The 23,119-nt window shown below is 42.8% G+C and overlaps 1 protein-coding gene across 2 annotated transcripts in view; it reads right to left on the bottom strand.

Moving 5' to 3' along the window:
- The window catches only part of VPS8 (VPS8 subunit of CORVET complex), an 85,510-nt gene that overhangs the window by 57,149 nt on the left and 5,242 nt on the right, over positions 1 to 23,119 (bottom strand). For both annotated transcript variants that reach the window (XM_056359191.1, XM_056359190.1), the window contains exons 5-16: positions 22,208 to 22,240; positions 20,724 to 20,778; positions 12,087 to 12,211; positions 10,434 to 10,520; positions 8,935 to 9,002; positions 8,265 to 8,418; positions 8,102 to 8,161; positions 6,711 to 6,818; positions 5,151 to 5,231; positions 3,892 to 4,062; positions 1,245 to 1,319; positions 539 to 574 (exon numbers count right to left, since the gene is read on the bottom strand). In XM_056359191.1, the coding sequence (XP_056215166.1) occupies positions 539 to 574; positions 1,245 to 1,319; positions 3,892 to 4,062; positions 5,151 to 5,231; positions 6,711 to 6,818; positions 8,102 to 8,161; positions 8,265 to 8,418; positions 8,935 to 9,002; positions 10,434 to 10,520; positions 12,087 to 12,211; positions 20,724 to 20,778; positions 22,208 to 22,240 (1,053 nt within the window). The remainder of the gene's footprint in view (positions 1 to 538; positions 575 to 1,244; positions 1,320 to 3,891; positions 4,063 to 5,150; positions 5,232 to 6,710; positions 6,819 to 8,101; positions 8,162 to 8,264; positions 8,419 to 8,934; positions 9,003 to 10,433; positions 10,521 to 12,086; positions 12,212 to 20,723; positions 20,779 to 22,207; positions 22,241 to 23,119) is intronic.

The raw sequence follows: 23,119 nt of genomic DNA, 5'->3' as shown, positions 1-23,119 counted from the left end.
ATAGATCACCAAGAAGTTTAGTGCGGAAATTGATAGGGTTTCAGCTATAGGAGAAATTAAGTTTCAGAAAAATCTTCTGCCAACAGAAACACGGATGTAAAATCCAATGAACCTTCCAGGTAGTCTTTGATAGATTTTTATGATGTAGCTCCTACAGCAGCTGGGGGCAAAATACACTGGACCAGATTTCCTTCCACTCCTGTATGCTTATCTGGCAGATAAAAGCTTACATTTACAGAGTCCTCCAAAGTCATAGATTGCACTAACGCTACCTTGTTAATGCCTTGCCAAGTTTCAGCGCCTGTTATGTCTTGCTTCAGAGAACAAGATCTCCGTTCAGCCTGCAAGTTTGTGCAAGCCAGAGTCCCATAGCACCCCACCGTGGAAAGCGGCGTGCCCACGGTGCTGGCTGTGCGTAGCAAGCAGGGATCCCGAACACAGTGCCCAGAATGTGCTTCACAAATGTTCCTTCCCTCCTCTCAAGCTATATTTAAGCAATTTGAATCTACTAAGCTGTACAGTTTGTCTCTCAACATACCTCTCTCCAGCTTCTCAACGTCATGACGTGAACAGACTAGAAAAGAAAAAAAAACAATATAACTATTTACTCACAGTTACTCATGCAGTCTGTGGTATCCCACAGACCCACCACAGCACACTGGTACACATGAAACTCAGTAAAGTAATCCTCAAGCTTGGCATCACAGGAATGAATTGGATGTTTAATTTTAACAGAAAACATCCTTTACATGGTCTTACAACCCATCTGCTCCATGATACCATCCCTCACTTCTTCCCCTACTTCCACATGCCATCCTATAGGCATCTCTCTTCTTTGCCTTTTCACAGGCAGCCTGCACTGCAAAACGGGAAAACGGAATAGGATATTCCTTTTATTGTTCCATGCAATACAGTCTAGTTTTCCCTGCTGTCTTATATTCTTCTGTTTACTCACTCACACATTTAGGACAGAGAAACTGAAACTTAGGACAGAGGAGATGTCAGTAAAATAATATGCTAAGTCTACCCTGAAGCAGCATGAACCAGGATACTGTGAAATTATGACAATTAGCCCATACCTCGGCTAAGACCAAATTATTGCACATTCCTTTAATCCCACAACATAAGTGCACAAGCATCCCTGATGCATATATCCATAGAATAAAAAATTGCCCTTCCCCAGAAGATGACCTACCATCAACCGTGAATGCCCTGTATTTTTATTAAGAACTCCCCACATTTACCTTAGTTCCGAGGTAAAAGATCTGACCACCACAGCTGCTGATGGACTGATAACAAGCCTTCTCTCCAACCAATGCCTAGAGCAAGAAAAATTACATGCAATTAAAACTGCTTTTTGTTTTTGTAAAATTTTCCCCTTGAGCTTTAGAGACACTTTGTAATTCAGAAATCAAAATAAGGATTGGGAGACGACACCACGGATTGCCGGGCAGTAGTAAGTAAAAAAGCTCTGCTGCCACTCTGTCCCGCTTGTGAATGCAGCTTAAATTGCTACTGAGCTCTGGCTGCCCAGAAAACACAACGGAGTCATAAGGACCTGCAAGCAGTGCTCTGTCTGTCCTCAGATACAAAAAGTTATGGGGAGTCTCTCCTTGCCATCTGCTTCTTTACAAATCTTCCTCAAGAGCAAATGTGTAGGAGGGACAGATGGAAAGAATACTGTTGAAGCGAGAGTTGCTACAACAGAAGTTTGAATGCCAGTAACTAGTGTTCAAAAGGCACATTTACAATGTGAGAATTATGTGAGAACATAAAAATTAGAGATTGTGTGACAGTACGGGGCAGTGCTTGCTTCCCGCTGCACTGCACAGTTGTGCAGGCTACAGCTGTTTGTCTTGTACTTTTCTCAGTCTGGTCAGGCAGGGAAGCTTCCTGCATCTCTTCCCAGTGCTGTTAAGCGTGTCCATTCCAGGGACTACCATAATAACACTTCAACTTGCTCAGCACAGAATCTAAGGCTGGGGTAGCAGATATTCCCTGCGTGTTTCTTTAGATGCTGCGGTAGAAGAACTGGGTTTGACTGTCTTCATCCACAAACCCAGGCATCCCTGGAACCAGGATATCCTGTATGGAAGCGGCAGCCTCATTTAAGATTTTCCTTCCAGAGTGTCTGCAAAACTAACAATGGAAAAGGTATATTTCTGAGCCATGAAAAAAACAGAAAAAGCTTCCCATCAGAAGGTGTCCTTAGCTCAATTGCTCTGGAAGAGGTTGCCTTGTCATTCCTACCGAAGTGCAGGGAGAGGGACTGCCTGTTTCCCATCTTCAGTATCTCAAAGTGACACTATGGATTTCAGATCTCATTTGCACTTACAGACAGTGAATAAAGTAAGGGTCTTTTCTAGACTCACAATAGCACTTTAACAGGCAACGCTTATTCAGGCCCACCACTTTTGCAAGCCACAGGTCTCTGGCTTTGATGGTAATCACCACAAGTCCTCACAGGACACTTGCAGAGTTTCTGAAATTGAGTGAAACGCTCCAAGTAACAACACACCCTAGCAAGCAGTGCTCATATACCATCTTGGTGCCAATCTCTAGCTATGTTCTGTGAGGTTGTGCCTGGCAATTTCCAATCGTGCAGAAGGCAGTACATAAGCTCACTTAGACTAGACTCCGCCTTCCTTCTTTTTCTTCCTCAGGACGCATCCGCAGCGACAGCAACGTGAGCAGCATGAAGCAAATAAAGCAGTGAAAGCCAGATAAGCAGCAGCTATGAAGATCTAAAGGCTGCAAAGACCCCTCATAGATCTGGTCCTTCAGACTGGAAGAAGCCCTCTGTTCCTTGGTGCTCAAAAGGGAGCCATGACGGAGGTGTCTTTCTGAAATCCTGGCATTCTGCACTGAAGGCACTTCTTGGGCTTCTGGAGCTGAGTCATGACCATACAACCTATACTGGGCTTGAAACTGTGGATCCAAACTACAGATCTGCATAAGCTTTCTGCTAGTTGTTTGGGCCAGCAAGTCCCAAACAAGTCCCACAGGACTACAGCAGAATTAAACAGGAACCATATCGTCCAGGAATTTCAGAGCTCCTGGGCTATCTCTGGTGAAGCACTGGGAGGACCAAATGCAGGGATGGAAGGTTCTTTCTTATACACACTCTTGGCAAAGTAGAAAAGTCTTTTCCAAAGTAGAAAAACTGATTTTCAGCTGAAAGCAGTAACTTGTCCTGTAGCCGTGGCTTTAAATAAAAACTCTACAATGCTATCGCAGTAACGAACACCACATCAAAGTGAGTCTGCTGCAGAAAGCACAGGTGGGTCACAGGAGCTATCAGGAGCCACTGAAATTAATACCTACTTCAGGAATAAAACATGTCCAGACACTATATGGGTCAGGGTCAAAAAACCCAAAAAACCCAACCCAAATATGAAAGTCAAAATAAAAGACAAGCAAAAGAGGAAAAAGTAGAAAACGTGACGTTTGAAGTTTTGCAATTTCCACTAGCATGGGTGGCTTTGGTTTTCTACTTCAAACAAGAAGTGTAGTACCTACAAGCGTAGCATTTCATCCTCTCTATCCTGCACGACAAATCTACGAGACAAGGGCAGGGAACGCACGTACTGCACAGGCACTGCTACCGCAGAGTATCTGTGGCATACAAAGTAGAACAGCCTATAGGATTCTCTTGAAGAACAAAGCACATCAGCTTTTTTTCTGTACAGAGTATTCCAAAGATTGGGAACTTAAGAGGAACTCCTAAAAACATCAATACGCAAAAGGAAACATGAACTGTTACTGGGCCACATCAACAGCACGTATGATTTTTAAGATGCTTCAAAAAGGCTTTTTTTCAAAAGCTCCAGGCTCCCACTTAGGGCAGCTGAAACACCGTTAGCTGTGGTCAAGCCGGTCGTTTGTGCCTACCAGGGCTTCGCTGACGTTGCCTCCCGTCGCCAGCGATTTGAAGTGGCTGCTGTTGTAGACGAGCTGAACCTCTGAGATCTCTATAGTCTCCAGCTCCTCCTGCGTCTGACGATCTATAACATGCAGCTTCTCCACACTGTCCAGAAGCACTGCTGTCCGTGAGTTTATCCACTGAAAAAGCAATACATCACAGATCTCAGCAATGTATACACAATCAGAGGCCAACGAAACAGGCTCTGGACATATCCTCGCGTACCAATACTGGAAGCTCTAGGATGGCTAGTAGCTTTGTTACTATACAAAGTCACTTCACAACAGCACACGTGCATATTTCCACAGGTAAAGGTAGGGAGGCTCCTTCCGGAGTATCAGTTCTAACACTGAGGAAAGCAAGGAACCTTCTTCGTAGAAAACACCTCTAGACAAATGGTAATCCACCGGAGTTCTTGTCCTCTTGGTGCACTACTTACGCTCTAGCACACTTCCTATCCAAAGGTCTCAAAAACAAGACTACTGTGACACCTGTTCTCAGATCCCTTGGGAGGGAAATATGGCATCAGGAAGCATTAAAAAAAGAAAGTATGTCTAAGTTAAACTCAAAGCCTGTCATTCGTATTCTGTGGCTTCTACTTTTATGTTCAAAACCCTGCAAAGAAAAAGGCTTTTTTTGGCTGCTTTTACAATATTCAGTTTTTTCAAGAGCCAAGCATATTTGTTAACAAACTTAAAATCCCAGCTGATATGGATGCCCATCTTGGTATTTTGGCCTTCCATGTTTTACTTGCTGTACTCTCTAATACCTTTTAGGGTTGAACATTTTTTTTTGTTGAAAGCATCAAATAATTTACAGTGCTTTAGCAAGCACTCATATACAGAAACACTAGAATTTTACTGAGCCAGGTACACAGAAGTTTGCATTCTTTTTAGTGAGAATATAGAATAAAAATCTTTCTTTCCAGACTCTCTGGTTCTTGAAAATATTCCCCAACAAGGCTACCCCTCCTTCCCAAGAAAAGGCAGTATTGCCTCCATGCTACTAATTTTTTATCCTATAGCTACTACTTGCCACTTCACATGTGCTGGTTTTCCACTGAGTCCCCAGTTTGAGTTTGCAGTTAGTTAGCCCCAGATAAACACAGCCACTTCTCATGCTATATTTGTAAAGCCAATAGTATACAACTAAGGGCTACTGAGATACATTTACAAGAAAACTAGTGAAAAAAAAAAAAATTAACCAGTCTATTAACACTGAAACTTACAGTAAAGTTGATGAGGTCATAGTGTAGATGAAGCTGCCTCTGCTTACTGACATGTATTGCACCAGTATCATCTCTCTTTACCTAAAAGAGAAAGTGGACAAGGTTGACTCAAACTCCAAGACTTTCTTCAGCTCAACCTCTCTGATCCCACAGGACATCACACCAACTCCAGGAGTCCGGAGCTCCCCTCAGACAGGCACGCTGAGCGTACGTGGCAGCACACATGTTTCTCCAACGGAGCGTAAGGTCTCACTTTCAAAACCACTCTTGTAAGTGTGGAAACAGAAGGCTCCAAGCAGAGGGCAGTAAAAATATATACCATCTGCTGGACCAATTTTAAATCATCTATTTGCACCACAAGAGCTGGATGTCATAAACTATGTGTGTTCAAGAGGTTGTCCCCCCATGGCCGCCTCACATATTATATATGGCAATTCAGGTTATAAAAGGGATGTGAACCTCTAGGGTTCGTGCAGAACACTGCAGGAGGACCGATTTGCATTCACTGCCTCCCAAGGGGTTCCATCCCACTGGAATACTGAATGTAAGGGAGATGCTGCATGACAACCACCAGTCAAGGGTCTTCCCTTTTCCCATGCAGGACATACTGTACTTTCTGCTCATAAAAGTCAGAACCACAGAACACTAATGTGAAACTGCCTTTAATTCATCATCGTTACAAAAAAGCATTCTGCAAGGAAGAATATGGGTGGGGTTTTTACATTTTGACAAATTGAAGTACAGCAAGAGACACCTGAATTCAGGTAACGTGGCTGCTGTTTAGTAACCTGTAAGTAAAGCAGCAGTACTGGCCATAGCTGAGCTGGGTATCTGTGCAGAAACCAATGCTATTGCACGCACAGACATCTCCAGCAAGACAGGTTTAAACATACACCCTTTTCTTTCTCCCCAAGTTTACCAAGAGAGAAGATAGAGAAGGAGGATTCAATCCTGACAACACAATGTCTGGGTACTCGAGTAAAGCTTAACGTCCAAGATGATAGCAGAGCTGGGAAACAAACTTAACATTCCAAAGCCAAAACACCAGATTTCCTGAAGCCTATGTACTGCTCTCACACTGAAATCAGACATGAAATCATCTTCAACCACACCTGCCTGTGTAACTCCTGCAGATCAAACAGGGTGAGTGGCATGCCCTAAAGTCACATGCCACCAGGACCTGAAAGCTGTTGTCTTAGTGGTTTATGCAAGTGTTTTCCAGGCTCATCTTTTAAAGCAAAAAAAATGAAACAGTATCTCGAATTCATGTGATCTCCCCGAAACCAATCCACATTCTTCTCCCTCCAGTAGAAATGAGGTAGGTAGCACATCATCACTCCTGGAACACATAAAGCTCATGCCTCCAGATTCTCAGGGAAGGGCACCACCGCCTGCTGAAGAGCAATGGCCAGCAGGTTTGTTTTCCCAAGCTGGCTGCAAGCTGCAGACATCCCCAGCATGCACAGATACCGTACTTTCGCTGAGACAGAGGCTCAGTCAACGGAACATGTGAGCAAGATATGGCCATCTGAAAAACAGCACAAAACTTCCAAGGCTTACCAAAAGAAAATGCACGACGTCTCCTCGACAAAACGCAAGCATGGGGTTCACAGAGTTCTGTACAGCCACAAAGTGCCACGCCAGAAGAGGGACACTAGAAGGGTCCATCTGTTAGACAAAAAGCACAGCGGGTATTTAAGGTACACAAGGCAGAACCTCAGTTCCAGGACACATGCTGTTCATCAGCTGCTACTCGCTGACTTTGCCATGTACACACACATGATGTAAAGCAATTTCCTGGTCTGCTGGCAGCTGAGCAGTAGCTTCTGCTCTTCAGTCCAGCCAGACAGTTCAGGGGCAACATGTGACTCTTGGCAAAGTGGATGGTCACAAAACCCGTGCCCTAGTTGCTTAATATAGATCCAATCTCACAAGGATTGATGGACAAGCTGCAGCTTGCTAGCAACCTTGTCTCCATTCTCCCAATAACATACCCCACATCTGCCCCCAGCTGCTTTTCCAAGACGAATTGCACTAGTGAAAGTGAATAATCAAGAGTTTAGAAGATTGTGTAGTGCTCTAATTCCACTTTGTTTTCTGTCCCTGCAATTAAGGGTTCTATTGGATGGTTCTTATGTAAAGCAATGGCCCCAGTCCAAGGTGATTGTAGCCATGGATCTGTCGGAGTGAGTCCAGAGGCCACAAAGATGACCAGAGGGTTGGAGCACCTCTCCTACGAAGACAGCCGAGAGTTGGGGTTGTTCAGCCTGGAGAAGAGAAGGCTACAGGGAGACCTTACAGCAGCTGCCAGTACCTAAAGGGGCTGACAAACAAGCCAGAAAGGGATGTTTAACAAAGTCGTGTAGTGACAGGACAAGGTGGAATGGTTTTAAACTGAAAGAGGGGAGATTTAAATTAGGTATTAGGAAGGAATTATTTACTGTGAGGGTGGTGAGACACTGGAACCGGTTGCCCACAGAAGCTGTGGGCAACAACTCCCCATCCCTGGCAGTGCTCAAGGCCAGGCTGGATGGGGCTTTGAGCAGCCTGGTCTAGTGGAAGGTGACCTGCTCATGGCAGGTGCATTGGAACTAGATGATCTTTAAGGTCCCTTCCAACCCAAACCATTCTGTGATTCCATGATAATCAGGCTAACGTCCCATCTGAGGGTGTGTCCAGGCTGCACACAAGACAGAAGAAACAGCTGAGGGGCTCCCGTGTTCCACTCTTCCTACTTAATGGAGAAATTCAGCATCTTCACACAGGTACAGCTGAAAGCGGCTTTTCCACCTCCTCTCTGCCCACAAGAGGCCAACAGATTATCACTACAATTCCGCAGGGCAAAGTTTACTGCGTACTGATAAAGCAGCAATACCAAACACCTGGTCCTAATCTCATCCCCTTCACTCTAGCCATAACCCAAAACGCAACTGTTTGCCTTCATTACTCACACGACCGTAGGGAAAGGTCATCCACACTTTCAGAGATGGCTTCAGGCCAATAACCAGTATCTTCAAGAACAACAAAAATGCAAAATAAAAATGTTTCAGTATATACCAGAAGACTTCTCCTTTGTGATTTCTCACACAAAGCCTTCTGCAAGCAGCAAGTTACCTTTGTTAGGGAGGCCATAGCCAGCAGTGAATATTGGGTGATAGGATGGTCTCTCAGCTCAACTTTTGCATGTAACGGTTCAATACAGCAAACTTCCCCCTTTGAGCCACTGAAGAGACACCGTGATTCACATGTTCTCACTCCCATAACCCTCCTGTAAAGAAATGAGATCAGCTTGGTGTCCAGCCATCAAGAAGAGATCAACCCAACAATCTCAGGAAATCTCAAAAGTGATCCTTCACACAGCTCCAGGGATCATTTTCAGTCTGTCACTGGAAGCAGTCCCATACAGCTGCTCAGATACAGACAAGAATTCCTTAAGATCTTATTTAACAGTAAAGCCCAGACTCCCTAGACTGTCAATCCTTCCTCCTTGTCCCTCCTCCTCTTGAAGAGGCCAAGAAGAAAACAAGCAGTTACTGCAGGGCAGTTCTCACTAATGAAACAAGAAAAACTACGAGGAGCCCACAATAAATGCCAAGATTCTGGACAATATTCTTAGACTATTACATTGCCAGATTGCATCTTACTTCAGCTGTGAAATTATACTACAGCCCTAAATTACACCTTCAGCATTCAGGCAGTAGCTTTATTTGCTTAGGTTTCACAAGTTATGACCCAGCATTAGTTTCTTGTACTTTCTATGGGTACTTAAGAGTTATTGTCTTACTTAAATGACAGTTCAAATACGGAGCCTCCACTGTCATTGCAAATTGCAAGCGTCGGGTCATCTGTAAACTGAACAGATAATTAGATTAAAAGCGACACTAAGAAATAAATTACAAAAAAAGGGACAGAAAAATCTACGCTATGGCATCATTAACAGCACACGAAAGTACAACCATTGCACCTACCAGAAAGACACTTTTAGCACACAGAGCTGAGACAATTATTGGTTGGGTTTTTTTATGATGGGTAAGAAAAGCAAGGTTTAATGTTTCATCTTCACCCCTCCAGCAAGCCCTATTGCTAAATTTTTGTTATCGAAGTCTCATTACTTTCTATTGCAGCTCAGAACCCCAGCATGCCAAAACCTGTGTTACCACTAGAACAGCTCACAGCCTCAAGGCCAGGAGCTGGTGAATGGGCTGCAGGCACAAACAGACCAAAATCCAAACCATCCAGAACTACTAACGATACCAAATAATGAAAATAAGAAAGGGTCACAGCCATAGCTGAGGTACCGTTCTGGAGGACTCTGCAACCCAGCATCTGGCAGCACAAGCATCTGGCCTGTAGAGCTGTGTCAGAGTACTCTTCAACGCTGCTACCGCCCCAGGTCACAAGCTAGAGAAGGGGGGCACTAGGAGCAGAGGACCTGGCACAGGGGAATATTCATCCATAGGCACAGGGCAAAGATGGCAGAGGGGGAAGCATGAAAGATACAGCAGCAAAAGGGGGCACCTCCACGCCCACAAAACATTTTTGGTTAGCCAGGTGAGACCAACCAGCACGTGAGAACCTGTCCTTGAGCAATGTGCCCCACGAGGCCCACTACACTAGCTCCATGTGTGACACTGTGTGGTTCTGCGATGTCTCAGCAAGGTCCAGGAAAGGAGAAGAGAGAAGAGTTTGGGTGAGGCACCAAAGTCACTGCTCCGACCAGGCTGCCGAGGAGCATTACGCTCTGGTAGGAGAGGTCCACATAAAACAAAGCCATGCACAAAATCAGATACGAGTTTCTGTGTGTGACAACAATGCTATGTTGAGCAAGAAGCCACAAATGATTTCTTTTTCAATCCAAACATTCCCAACAAGCTATTTGAAAAACTGCTGACAGAAGCTGCTTTCTGAGCTTCAGACTCTTTAAAGTTGGCAAGTCATGTTCAAACCACTGCAAGATTTAGAGAAATGTATTCTAGAAACTAATTCTTCATAGATTTTGGCATGAGAGAGGGGAGTTATAACAGAAAACGACAGTTTGTTACAGTACAACTCACAGCCGATACCATTATTTCAGCTCTCAAAATACTGTTTCTTTTTTAAATAGAATTTCTGCTCATTTCTCTTACCTCTGGATACTACTGCCATATAGCTCCTAAGTAGCTGCTCTCATCTGTAAATCTAAAAGTGCTACACACGGAAAGTCAACACATTGACTGAACACAGGTGTGTACTTTGAAGGAAAGAAAGAAGTAGTATACAAGGAGTACCTGTAGTGTTTGTTACCTTGATGTGCAAAATGGCTGTTCCTGGCGGGTGGGCATCTGTTATTGATCGTAGCAGCTTCCCACTGGCCAGATCCCACATTGTGATCTGCAAGCAGATTGTTCTCAGTACACATCTACTGCCAAGGCGTTCTCTCCATCATCTTGTGCGTTAGCACATCAATAAATCTCTATATTCCCAGTATCACCCTGGGTCAGTAAGGTCTTCATATTAAAGAAAAGTGGTCTGAAATCTGTTCCTACCCTGTTTTTACAATCAGTTCGCTTATCAGCTTATAGTTCTGTTGACAACATTAGGGTTACCTTCACAACTCTGAATCATGTCCTTTTGGAAAGCTCTCACCACCTGCCCGAACTCACTCACCTCACAGCTACCTGCCTGATCACACAATTAAAGAGTGTAAGATAACTTTGCTACCACACAACACTCTTTGAAGTGGCTCAATGCATTTCTCTCTCACAGAACCAGTGAACAGTTGAAAAATCTCTGCTAACACCCATCAGCAAAACTCAATCATCTCCATGGCTACCATGAACCCTGTCACTCCTCTCCTGCTTTTGCTCAGCATGACAGGTCAGGCAGCAGTTGCTTGGCTTGCGCTTGGATATTACATTCAGGCAATTTCTCAACTAAGAACCAGAAAGTCCCAAACTACTTACTGCGTACCTGTGGAATATTTAGCCCAGAAGAGCTGAGATTACAATTTGAATCAAACTTCTTATTGGAAATACTATTTTATATAGTTCCAGAAACCATCTATCAAAGTTAGATACTTTGATACAAACATAGACCAGATGTTTCAGAACTGCTGCTCCAAAATATTTTATCTGAGTATCATTTAAAACTGGCTACTGGTCTGCATGGATCAAATCTGTATTTCCACATGGTCTGGAGCAATCTGTCGTTTAGCTCTGTCATAGGCACTGCAGCGTGTTTTACCTAGAATGAGGGTGAAAGTCAAAGGAGCAAAACAGAATGAAACTAAAAAGATAAACAAAGCAGCCTTCTTTGTATTCCATGGAGCTCTAAATTTTACCAAGTTAACTTCTATCTGTTTTAGTTTAGTTTTAGTCCTACAGCTTTTGTTCAAGAATTGCTTTCTCTCTCTTTAGGTTCAGAGAAGGACATAAAACTACAACAGCAGACTCAACCCCTTTTTCCCCTGCATTCAGAAGCTATGGTGCTTCTGTCATACAACAGAAGTAAGGTATTAGTAAAAATTAACTTTGGGGCTAGATATGAGTTGCAAAAATTTCAAGTCATCACCACAGTAGAAACTAGCTGTAATAGCAAAACCTAGATCTCAAAGTGACCTAGAAAGACTAAGCTAGTTGTCCTAGTGTGCCATGGCACATTTCAGTTTACCAGGAGCAGGACTTCTGTCCCAACGAACCATAACTAATCGAATCCTTCCCTATATTCTGCATCACCCCTTTTCTCCACAGCAACCTACCCCAAACAACCCGAGCCAGCTCACTGGATGCAGGAATTGCCTGGCCAAGAAAAGCTGTGGGCAGATCAAGACACACATACAGCTCCTCAGCACAGAACCAGCTTGGAGCTGGCTTGGAGCTATCGTCACCGCTGGCAAGCCTCCCCGTAACAGCCTGCAGAAGGACAGAGCACTGAACCATCTCATCCTAGGGGAATTACCTGTCCTTTTGCAAAGCCACACAGGAGCCTTGAACAGTCATTGTTGATACTGAGAGCAGAGATAGCCCCGTACTGGGCGCCAACAGCAGTGCTGCCCAAACACAGACGGAGAGCCTGGTTCTGATCTAGAGCAGAACAATTAGCAAGGAATTAAAGAAAAAGCAATGATTAAAATTAACATCATGCCCTTATTTACATATACAATTCACTTGGGGTACATTAACAATTCACAGGCTTACAGTTAAGTTCTTTAAAAAGAGTTTACAAGATGAGAGCACATGTTAGTACAGAGATAGCAGGACACCATCTTGCAGGGAAATAAAAAAATTATTTTAAAAAGTACAAAACAGGCAGAGGGATTATGGAAATGCAGAGGTATTACAAACTGAAGAAGAAACCTAGAAGAATCACAGCAATATCTAGCTTTCCTTTTACTATTCTACAGTAGTGCTTAAGTTGTAGCAAGGAAGATGACAGAAAATTAATTCTGTCTTCCGAGCCTGATACTTCTGTACGCAGATTTGAACACCAACTACAAATCCCCAACACAGGCTTTTGGTAAGTGTAATTTTATGTAACTTTTATTCCTCAGTTTTGCTGATAAAGGCCAGAAATTGGAGGGAAAATGAATTTGTGTTCCCAGGCTGCTTTTATTTTAAAAGCTAAGAAAACAAGTGTTCTGGATCTACTTTTTCCACCTTTCTCCATTTTTTACCTGCTTTTAAGTGGGGGAGAATGAAAAGATGTTTTGTGAGGACTGTTGGAATGAAGACTAGAGATCTGAAATACATCAGAAGAATCGCAAAAAGAGCGTGCAGGATTTCACCTTGAGCAAGGGAGCGAAAGGACTGGACCCAGGGGAACAGACAGCAACAGAGCACCAGAAAGCCCCTGGAAGAACTACCCAAGGCCCAGGACAGTTGCAGCACCACTAGCAATGTGCTAGATGTGAAACAGAGCATGGATGGATCTCATTTCTTCCCCAATACAAAGTGATGTGTTCATCGGCCTGCACAGACGGATTGATGGCGGAGCACATGCACAGTGGGAGTCACCTTACAAGTTCTACCAGTATGAAGAGGCATTAGTAGGAGGACCAAAATAAACACTAGCAAGAAGAGTATCTGAACTCATGGGCTACTTAAAAACACTGTTTAGCATGAGGAGAAAGACTAGGGACAAGTTCAAAGACTTTTTCCATCTATTCCTTGTTTTCCTGCACCTACCTTAACAAACTCATCTGCTACAGTAGCCCAAAAGGAAGTAAGAATCCCTTTTCCTGGAAAACCTGGATAGCGGTAGGGGAGAGGTAGGGATCAAGAGGGTGTTACAAACATCACTTGTTCTGGGCACCAAATGAGACAGGGCCTGGGGGAGACAGAAAGGCCATGCTCTCTCTTGCAAATACACAAGGAAAGCCCAGGTATTATAAAAAACTGTCAGTTTTGACCTAAAAGATGCCAGTAGCGGCCAAGAGAACACCGTACGTTTTGGGTGCTCAAAGACATCAGGATTCTTGTGAATGCTGAAGACCTCTACGCCTGCAATCTGTGACAGGAAAAAAGAGAAAGAGGCCTTCAGTTGACCATATCAATGAAAATCATCATCTCTTCGTCAGATGACAAGCAGCCAAGGCAACTCTGGGAAAGACTACCTGTTCTTCATGTCCCTTTCTTCCCCTGCAATCTGGCTTATGCCAAAGAGAACACAGGAGTTGTATTTTCAAATGAGAACTGACATTTACTTGTTTACACTGAACATTTCATACAGATACTGCTTCTAGTGTGAGATGTTCAGTTAAACTACAGGCAGATGAAGATTACTTTTCTCAGTTAAATAATCTGTGTAAAATACCCCTTCTCATTAGATTTCTAAATGAATGTGACATCGTTCAAGATAATACCCTCTTTAAAGCCAACAAGAACATAAGGGTTCAAATTGGCTGAACCTACATGTACAGAAGCAGCTCTGGCAGTCACACAAGTTGCTGTATAAATAGATACCTAAATTTTAAGCCTTAACACTCGTGTTTAACTAAACAAAGGATGGACACAATTCAAGTGACTATAGCGTGAATGGCTGCCATCATTCAATACGTAAGAGAAACATGGAGCCAAAACTACTTCAGTATCACTACAGCAAAAAATTAGAAAACCAACATGCAATGCATCACATCTGCCGCTCCAGTGCAACACAGCCTTGCTGAAGATCAAGTCTGATGCCACAGAGCCACAGCAAACACAGCACCTTCTGCTCCAGGGGCCAGACAGGGTATTTCAACCACCACCTCTATTACCAAGCACAAGGCAGTGGAAACACTTCAAAAGTAAGGCCATTGTTCTGCACACAACTCTCTTTATTAGGATAAGGTGAAAGCAGAAGCCATGTGATGGAAATAAAAATCATCATGCTACTAGAAAACATCTTGACATCACTGTGACAAGGGTGTAACATGGCATAGATCAGAACAGGTCAAAGAAAAAGAAGAAAAAACTCATAGAAGACGTCTATGGAAGTTCAGACAGCACAGAGCTACAGCTAGAAAACAAGTTCCCCAGAGAAGTATTCTCCAAGTGGTGTCCTTCAAGTCCCTTAGAAATAATTCCTGTTCTAGAGGTCTGGAAAGTAAGAGTTCACTTACAAAAAGACCATCTGCTAACCATAGAAATACATTTAAAAACAAGGTGAATACCGCAGCTCTTGCTATTAAAGCAAAGTGCATTCTGTTCTTTCCACTTCAGCTTAAACCTGTCAGTAAATCAATCGATAACTTGTTTCCTGTAAGGCATGAAAAAGGAGAATCTTTCACAGCTTTTGCTGCAAAAGGGCAGCAGCTTCAGAATCAATACTACTTTCAGTCCAGCTTTACATCTTTATACCCACATAAACTGCCAAACCCATTTTCTCCTTCCCTCACCCACAACGTTAATTCAAAATAAAAAAGACCCCCACTCCACCCCAAAAATTAAATGCTTTGTGTGACTCAAATTATTCCTTCCTAAGAAGGAAGGGCCCATTGTCTGCCAGAGATCATTTTCAGAATTGAGAAACAGTCACTTGGACCACTAACCCCAGAGAAACCCAGGCCAGTACTTGTTTCCAGCCAGTGAAAAGATGACACACAAGGAGGTGCCTTTAGATAAGATTAAAAAAACAAACAAACAAACCAACTAACTATGAATAAGATGGATGAAATTGCTTCCAAAGCAAAGCAAGATACCTGAATCAATGAGCTCCTATCAACTGGCAGAGTAATAAAAACAAAGCAAACTGTTATAAAAGGTGGTCTGATGAATTTCCAGATTAATATTACCAGCTTTCAATTAAGGCACAACTAGGATTAAGCATAAAAAGCTTTTTCTAAAATGCTTGGGAAAAAAAAGGTGGCTTTCAATTGTCAAAAAGCTTTTAATTTGCTATTTACATAACGCAGTTTTTCCTCTGAAAAATTTCTAGCAGTAACTATTTGTGTTGTTCTCAAAGTCTGAAGTCAAAATGAGATGGCATTTTGATACAGCTCTACACGTAAAGGATAAAAACAAGTTTGTGAATATGAAAAAAGTCGCTTTCCACAACAAAGGAATAAGCAGAGCACTCCAGAAGTCATTACTTATCAGATCACCAGGTTTTCATCCAGATCTTTTTCTTAAGCCGTGATTTTCCTGAGTTTGAAAGGCCTGCTTTATTTCCTGCAGAATTACTCAAATACTACAAATTTTATGAATAGGTCCTTTCCTCCCACCTTTCTCTGGCCCAGCATGAGTAACTGCTCTCCCAGGAGGTACATCCCTCTTGGGCCTGGGGATCAGGAGGACAAGAGATGGTGAGCTACTGGGACAGGCTGCAGATGCCATCTCCCCCAGTATCACAACAGCTGCCCCCTAAACCAGGGCACGCTGAACCCTCCTCCACATCCCCTACCCCCACCTTAGGCTAGCAAACTGATTACTCAGAGCAGGGGCTACGTCAGATCACCTGTGGCTACCCCATCAGGAACCCACTACTCCTTCCTCAGCTGCATAACTGGTGCATGAGCAGAGCTGTCAGATGCTATCTGCTTGCGTGGGTTTCACAGCTTCTGGCTTCCAGCTCTTTGAATTGGGTTCCACAGTGCTCCCACTTGGTAGCTCTCAGGCAGAAATACATGAACGGTGACTTCACAGAAGAGCCTTTGTCCTGCCCTGAAATAATGCCTTTACCAACAGCTATGGACGTGCTGCCCTAAAACATAAATAGCACATTGACCTGTTCCTCTGCTGTTCTTTCCTAGGGAGTCTGGAAGCGTGCAATGCATATGCATTCAACAACCAGTTCCCAGACTGGCCCAGTAGTGTTAGCCACCGGCTGGTTACTGCACTGCCTTACTCGCTGCTTATCTGGTATCTTAAGTTCTGATACTTAAGACAACATGCAAACTGGGCAAGACAGGAGTTGCTCATGCAGGGTACGTGCACAGTGCAGTGTTACTGTACCTTTTCCTTTTCATTCCACACAGAAAGGGCCAAAAGAGGAAAGAAAAAGCCAGAAGTCAACATAAAAGGAGTTAAGTAACAAACAGCATATATGTGATAAAATTCAATGACAGACAGAACCTTCAGATTTTGCTGGCAGTGTTTCTTTTTTTTAACACTTCCCCTTTTCATTTATACAAGTAACCGAGAGGATGCTGTGATGGCTGGTGTTTTAAAAACAAAACTGTTTAAAAAGTGTATGGAATTACTGAAGAAAAATGAGTTTATGAATTTGGACTTCATAGTATTAAAAACAAAAAGTGGTGAGAGGAAATAAAACTGGAAGTTCACAGTGATGTAACTGGTAGAACTATTTTCAGCAGTTACCACCAGCCAGCCAGTCAACTCCCCATTAACTTCAAAAACGAACCAAGGACAACGGTCCCCAAAATCTAGATTTAATGCTGTCTTTAGGTATTTACACTACCTGTTCTCTCAAGATACCATGCTACCCCCCACACCTCAACAAAGACTCAGGACACTAACTGTAAGTTTTACAGCCAACAGAGAAAATAAATGGTTCAACACTAATCTAAACAAAGTTTAGCTATATAGAAGTTTTCTGTCTGGAACATAAAGTCTTAATGAAAAATAACACATTTCAGTGAGTTCCATTTAAGTGCTAGTTTTTGAGTACTGTAAAAACCTCTTAGCTCTTCTAGAAAGATGGAGAAATAAAAGTTTAAAGATTATTTGTTTATTGCTATAGGCATGCTGGGAGAGCACTTCTCCATTTCAGCTAGTGATCCTCAAGTGATGGTACACAGCATTAATTGTTCATTTGCACAATGCTCAAAACTCTGAAAAAAGTTTCAGAAAGAATTTGGCAAAAGGATGCCCCCTCATTTATAATAGAGCAAAGATTCCCTAATCAAGCACAGCACTAGAAACAAACTAAGGGTAGTGTTCCTAAGGCAGAAAAAGCTGTCATTATCCAAATGTGGTAACAAAGTGTCAAACAGAAGATAAACTACCTGAAAGATAGAGCACCAAACTCTTCTCAGCAACATCACATCATGTAACAAATGGCAAATAGCAGAAATGGCAGATAGAGAGGTTTAGATGGGTTGTTAGGAATTTTTTTTTTCCCCCTGCAACATTATGTGGCCCTAGAGCAGGTTACCAGAGGAGCACGTGCATGCATATTTGCCTGTTGGGCAGCATTTTTCATTCGTAAGGTTTTTTTCAAGACTTGGCTAGAAACAACCAGGCAGCCCCAAACCAGTTATTGGTGACAGTCCTGCACCAAACAAGGAGTGACTACAGGCCTCCAGACATCCCTTCCTACCAACAGTTCTGCAACTTTCAGGATGTCAAAGAGTTGGCATCTAATCCAATTCTAATCCGCAAGAAAAATGTTGGTTTTCAAAGATTATATGTGCAATCTGAGAATTGTCCTGTGATAAATTTTTCAAGAGCCAACAGAAGCATTCAAAAAAGCAGAATGGAAGCTCCCCAAGTCTTCCTTCAAAAGGACGAAGCAGACAAGTCAACAGGTACAGGTGGACTTATGAGAATAGACTAATGAAATAGCTAAAGAAATTAAAGAAAAACTAAAGGGTTCAAAATCTGCTAGTGACATAAAACTGTTCAGAGAAATTTGAACACCAGCAACATTCAATCAGAAAACAGACCTACGTTTTTGCAGGCCAAAAGAGATGGTATTTTCATTGTACAGTATAAACCATGCACACAGCTTAGTAAACTCCAGGGAGTAAATCTCATCCTAATTAACATGTCTAGTAGAAAAATGTTTTCATTTAAAAAGTACAGAAATTGATTGGTCTACAGACAAACTGCTGGTTTAAAATACAGAATAAAATCAAGCCAGATCACTAATCCTCTCTTTCTGCACACAAGGTGACCTCACACAGCCAAATCCCGCGAGGATTTCTGTCTGTGCAAACAGATCTGAGAGCACTGGGGTGAACACCCACGTTCTAGTTACAGAACCAAAAGAATTTAGCAGAGAACAGAAGTGTCCAGGAAGCATTCGTGCCCACATCTGAAACAAAATTGGATGGCATGGCATTGCTCATCACCTTGAAATTACAGCATAGACTCACAGAATAACAGCAAAGGAGCTGTAGATGTCTCTGGCCCAGTCCTGCTGCTCCAAGCAAAGTCAACGAGATCAGCTTGCTCAGGGCTCTGCTGAGTTTTGAACATCCCCAAGGATGCAGATTACACATCCTCTCTCAACCCTTACCTAATGCTTCATCACCCTCATGGTGAAAAAGCTCATCAGAGCTTCCCACGATGCAACTTGGATCCACTGCCTCATTACCGAACACCATGGACCTTTAAGAACGGTCCAAGTCTCTCTTCTCTGTACCTTTCCATTAGGTAGTAGAAGGTAAGAGCATGACGTCCCCCCAGCTTCTTTCTCTGCATGCAGAAGAAAGCAGATTCTCTCAGCCTCTCCTTATGCATCATGTGCTTCAGGCCTGTCATCACCCTGGTGCCCCCCCTTCACTGGGCTCACTGCAGTACGTCGCTGTCTGTCTGGTACTGAGCTGCCCAAAACTGGACACAGGACTTCAGATGCGACCTCACCAGGGCAGAATAGAGGGAAGTAGTTTTCCTCAACCTGCTGTGACCATACAGCTCATTACATGGCTGTATAAGCAATAACTTCTTATGTTTCAGTAGATCACAAAGCTTTAAAGGCCCTGTTGCAAGTATGCAGAGAAGTTCTTCAAAGTATAGACATTCATTTTAATAAAAGCCAATTAGCAGAAAGCTGACATTATGCCAGATTTCCTAAAGGCCACAACATGAACCGAGTAACTACAGACTACGCAGCCTTGTAAAGATCGTGGCCAAAGTAACAGTAAACCTGTTGGTCCAAAGCAATCAACGATGTTTCAAAGAAAACTCTGCTTAGACACACTTGCATTGAGCAAAACGAACAAGCAGACCTCACAAGATAGAGCAACTGCAATACCCCAGCATACTAAACACCTTGGACATTCAGGCATTCAGTGGTCCATCCTCTTACACGGGACTTGATGCAGAAACAATCACGATGAAGGTAAGAAAGATCTTTCCTCTTTGCATGCTTATAGAGAGTCCTACAGTCCCTTCTAGAGTGTAAAATGCTAAAAATAATCTCTCATGACATTTGCAGAGAACAGCTTCTTGTTTAAAAGCTTATGACTTCATAGTGTCCACACACAGAAACAGCAACAGGAAAATAGAGCAAAAATGTATTCCATAGTAGTGATACTGGAGATCTCCACATACTAGTCAAATTTTAGAAAACCCACTGAGATCTACTACTGAAAACTCAGTGCGATCACATGTTGACTGTAGCAGGTAAATTACTTACATTCAGATTAAGCACATTCTGTAATTGTTTCAATACTGGATTAAGCAAATGGAAAACAGTTTAATGTCTAAACATCCAGGAAGGTGAGTCTTAGACTGTCACAGTCTTTCCCATCCTTCTGTTGTACCCTGTGCCCCGTAACTTTTGGTCCCTTGAATAACTTCAGGCAACTTAAGAGGATAACGAAATTCCTAAAATTCTTAAGAATTTGGTCAGAATCATGAGCTCAGAAACTTTTTAAAGAAAGTCTGGTGATAAGAGGAAGGGAAGAATAACAGAACGAAGAGGCATAGAGGTGACTGGTGCAGGGGAAGGTCAGGGAAGGAAAACCTATGATGCAAGCCTGCAGGAGCCACGGGTCACAAGTTCTACCTCCCAAGGAACACACTTGAATTTTCCCTAATGCTGGCAGGTCCTATGTCACAGGAAGAAGATTAATACCGTATGATACCATGGTTTTATAGTGGTTCTGGTTTCTTCCACATGAAAACAGAGTAATTTAAACATAGAAAAATGCTTTTTAGACAACTGCCACAGAACTAAATTTCTCAATACCAATGGGCCAGTCCCCAACAAAGCAGAAGAAAGAAGTGAATAAGGACAACTAAAATATTACTTGTGCTTTTCTTTACTGAAAAAAATCACATTTAGCACAACCAGAAAATATTAGAAGAAATTCACTCCGCAGTTCTAATTCAGGCTGGGTTCTTTTTGTTTGTGTGCGTTTGGGGTTTTTTTGTTTTTTTTTAAAGATCATCAAAATGCAAAAACCTCAAAACTTTATTTTTAACTTACCAAATATCAGCGCTAACCCATGGGAAGTGCCCACTGCTATCAGGTTTGATGCTGCCTGAAAGAGTCATGCAAAAAGATTGAAAGTAGAAGAAATGTCAGTCACAAATCCGCCACTTAAACTCTCACTATATTCATGCAAAGTTTGCCCAAAGGGGAAGATTTAGAAGGTTATAAAATAGAAAATTATTACATCTATAAGTGACAAGCAATTTCTATGTGAAAGCTAGAGAAGTATTGTATCTGAAGAGCATCACACAGATTTTCTCAAGTTCAGAGGGCTGCCTCCTCCTCTGCTGTTTGAAATTCAAATGCTCAGAGCAGTACCCACAGTGAAATTTCTTCTCTGTAAGGTCAGTCTCGTTCTTTTGCTGTGGTAGCAGAGTATAAATATTCAGAGGGGTCTTCTCCCTCAGCTGCTACACCCACATCTGAACTCTTACACAACCCGGGGCAGCACTGGTCCCCTGAAGAGACAGTCCACAGCAAGCCCAGAGACTCCAGCTTCCTTCCGTGGGGAATTAAACACAGCTCCAAGATTCTATTGCACTTGCAAACCTGCACCCAATTAAATAAAACTTCATAGAAATCACATAATGCTGCAGATATTAAGATTTTTCTTTTTTTTATTTCTTAGCAAGCGTAAGTCAGACTACAAAATTAAGTGGTTTAACGTCTGGATTATGTAAGTATAGGTTTTTATCCTATGTGCACATCAGTCGCAGCGTGCTTCCGATTTTGCTGTGCCACCTTTTCCCTTAGATGTGACTATGCTTTTTTTCCTTTTTCTTTTTTAAACAAAAGCATACCTTCTTATGGATTGCTGCTACTGCAGTCAAAGCAACCAAGCACATCTTTAGTTTCTTCTTAAAACATTAAAACTCAGAAAGGCATAACGAGTATTTGCTGCATTTCACCTCCTTAAAATGTTCACCTCTTCTCCTTTAACTACAGGCAGCTTCACTTCAGATGTATTTTAACCAGCATGTTTGACTTCAAGAAGTTTAATTTGAATTGGTAAGTAGGAGTATCTTTCAGACAGGCTTGCAGTGAAATTTTGTATTTTAGGGTCATATTCCAGTTACAACAGAGCTGTGCTGCTTTTGAACCCAGCACTTCATGAGCACTGCAGTTTAAGTTTCTTTAAAAAAATTGTTAGGAGTCAAAGAAGAAAACAGCTAGGGGAATTCAACATGTACAACAGATGAGCACCACCCTTACGAGGAAAGGTTAGGCGTGCAACTAACGAGTCCTGGAAATGACATGAAAAAGGGGAAAACCTGGGGCTTGAACTGCAGAAGGGCAGCTGAGGAAGGCTGAACTCTGCCCCCAAGAACCAGATCTTTCATGCAGCTTCTCTCACCCCTTATAGTTGAAAATCCTTAGTAAGGGTAAGAAGGAAGGTGTGTTTATCAGCTGTCTTAAATTACTGCTTTAACAAACTTGCACAAAACCTAACTATACAGTACTTGAAAATTGTTACTTACAATTGCAGTGGGCAAGCCGGCATCCACTTTGTCCTAGAAAAACAGGACAAGTCGTAAGAGAGACAGAACTCCCAGCTCCGTGCATATGTCTAATAATTAGAACTACAACATGCAGAAGAATCAACACAAGCTGCATTCTAATAGTCCCACCAGGGCAGAAGTGTGGAGGGAACCACCAGCTAGAAATACTCAGAAAGGATGAGAAAGCGTGCAGAAATGGAGAGGAAGCAGAATATCCTGTAATTCCACATGAAAGTTACTGTGTTTTTCTTAAAGCAGTCTAATCTTAGTAAGTTTTCAGTATTCCCTTTGTACATGGCACAGACATCAGTGGCAATCCCATTTCCCGCTGCCCTGTCAAGCACACCTCACTAGCTTCCCATCCCGGTGGCTCACCCACACCTCTGCCAACGCAGGGAACAGCCGGTGGCACCACACTGCAACCCTGGTCACAGCCATCACAAAACACTCCCAGCTGAGCCACTTGTGTTCTGTTTTAACCAGCCTACCTTGCACGCCTCGGAAACCACACGCTTCGAGAATCACCACCTTGGCTGCGATCTCGGGCGGTCAGGTTTCCCCCGGCAGTACAACCGACAGACCAGCTCTGCTGCCCCTGTGCCTCAAGCGCAGTTGCAGGAACATGCAAACCTGCTCCTCGCTCAGCTCACAGCAACGAGTGTGCTGCATGCCTGCTGCAGGCATTAAGCAAACCTGTTCCCAGCAGCTTCAAGCAGGCAGAACAATAGCGGTGCTATCATTTTATATTAACATTTCCCACCAGGTTTAATGACAACTAGCACACAACTCTGTATTAGAGAGGACCTACTGTATTGCTGCTGCAACAGCTCAGCTAATACTCGATACTACTGGCTAGGGATTACTAGTCAGTAGTTTACATATCAAAAATGT

This window comes from Falco biarmicus, chromosome 13 (genome assembly GCF_023638135.1).
Source record: "Falco biarmicus isolate bFalBia1 chromosome 13, bFalBia1.pri, whole genome shotgun sequence".
In the NCBI taxonomy this organism is placed as follows: domain Eukaryota; kingdom Metazoa; phylum Chordata; class Aves; order Falconiformes; family Falconidae; genus Falco; species Falco biarmicus.
The sequence above is the reverse complement of the archived record's forward strand: the minus strand, read 5'-3'. Positions and strand labels throughout refer to the sequence as shown.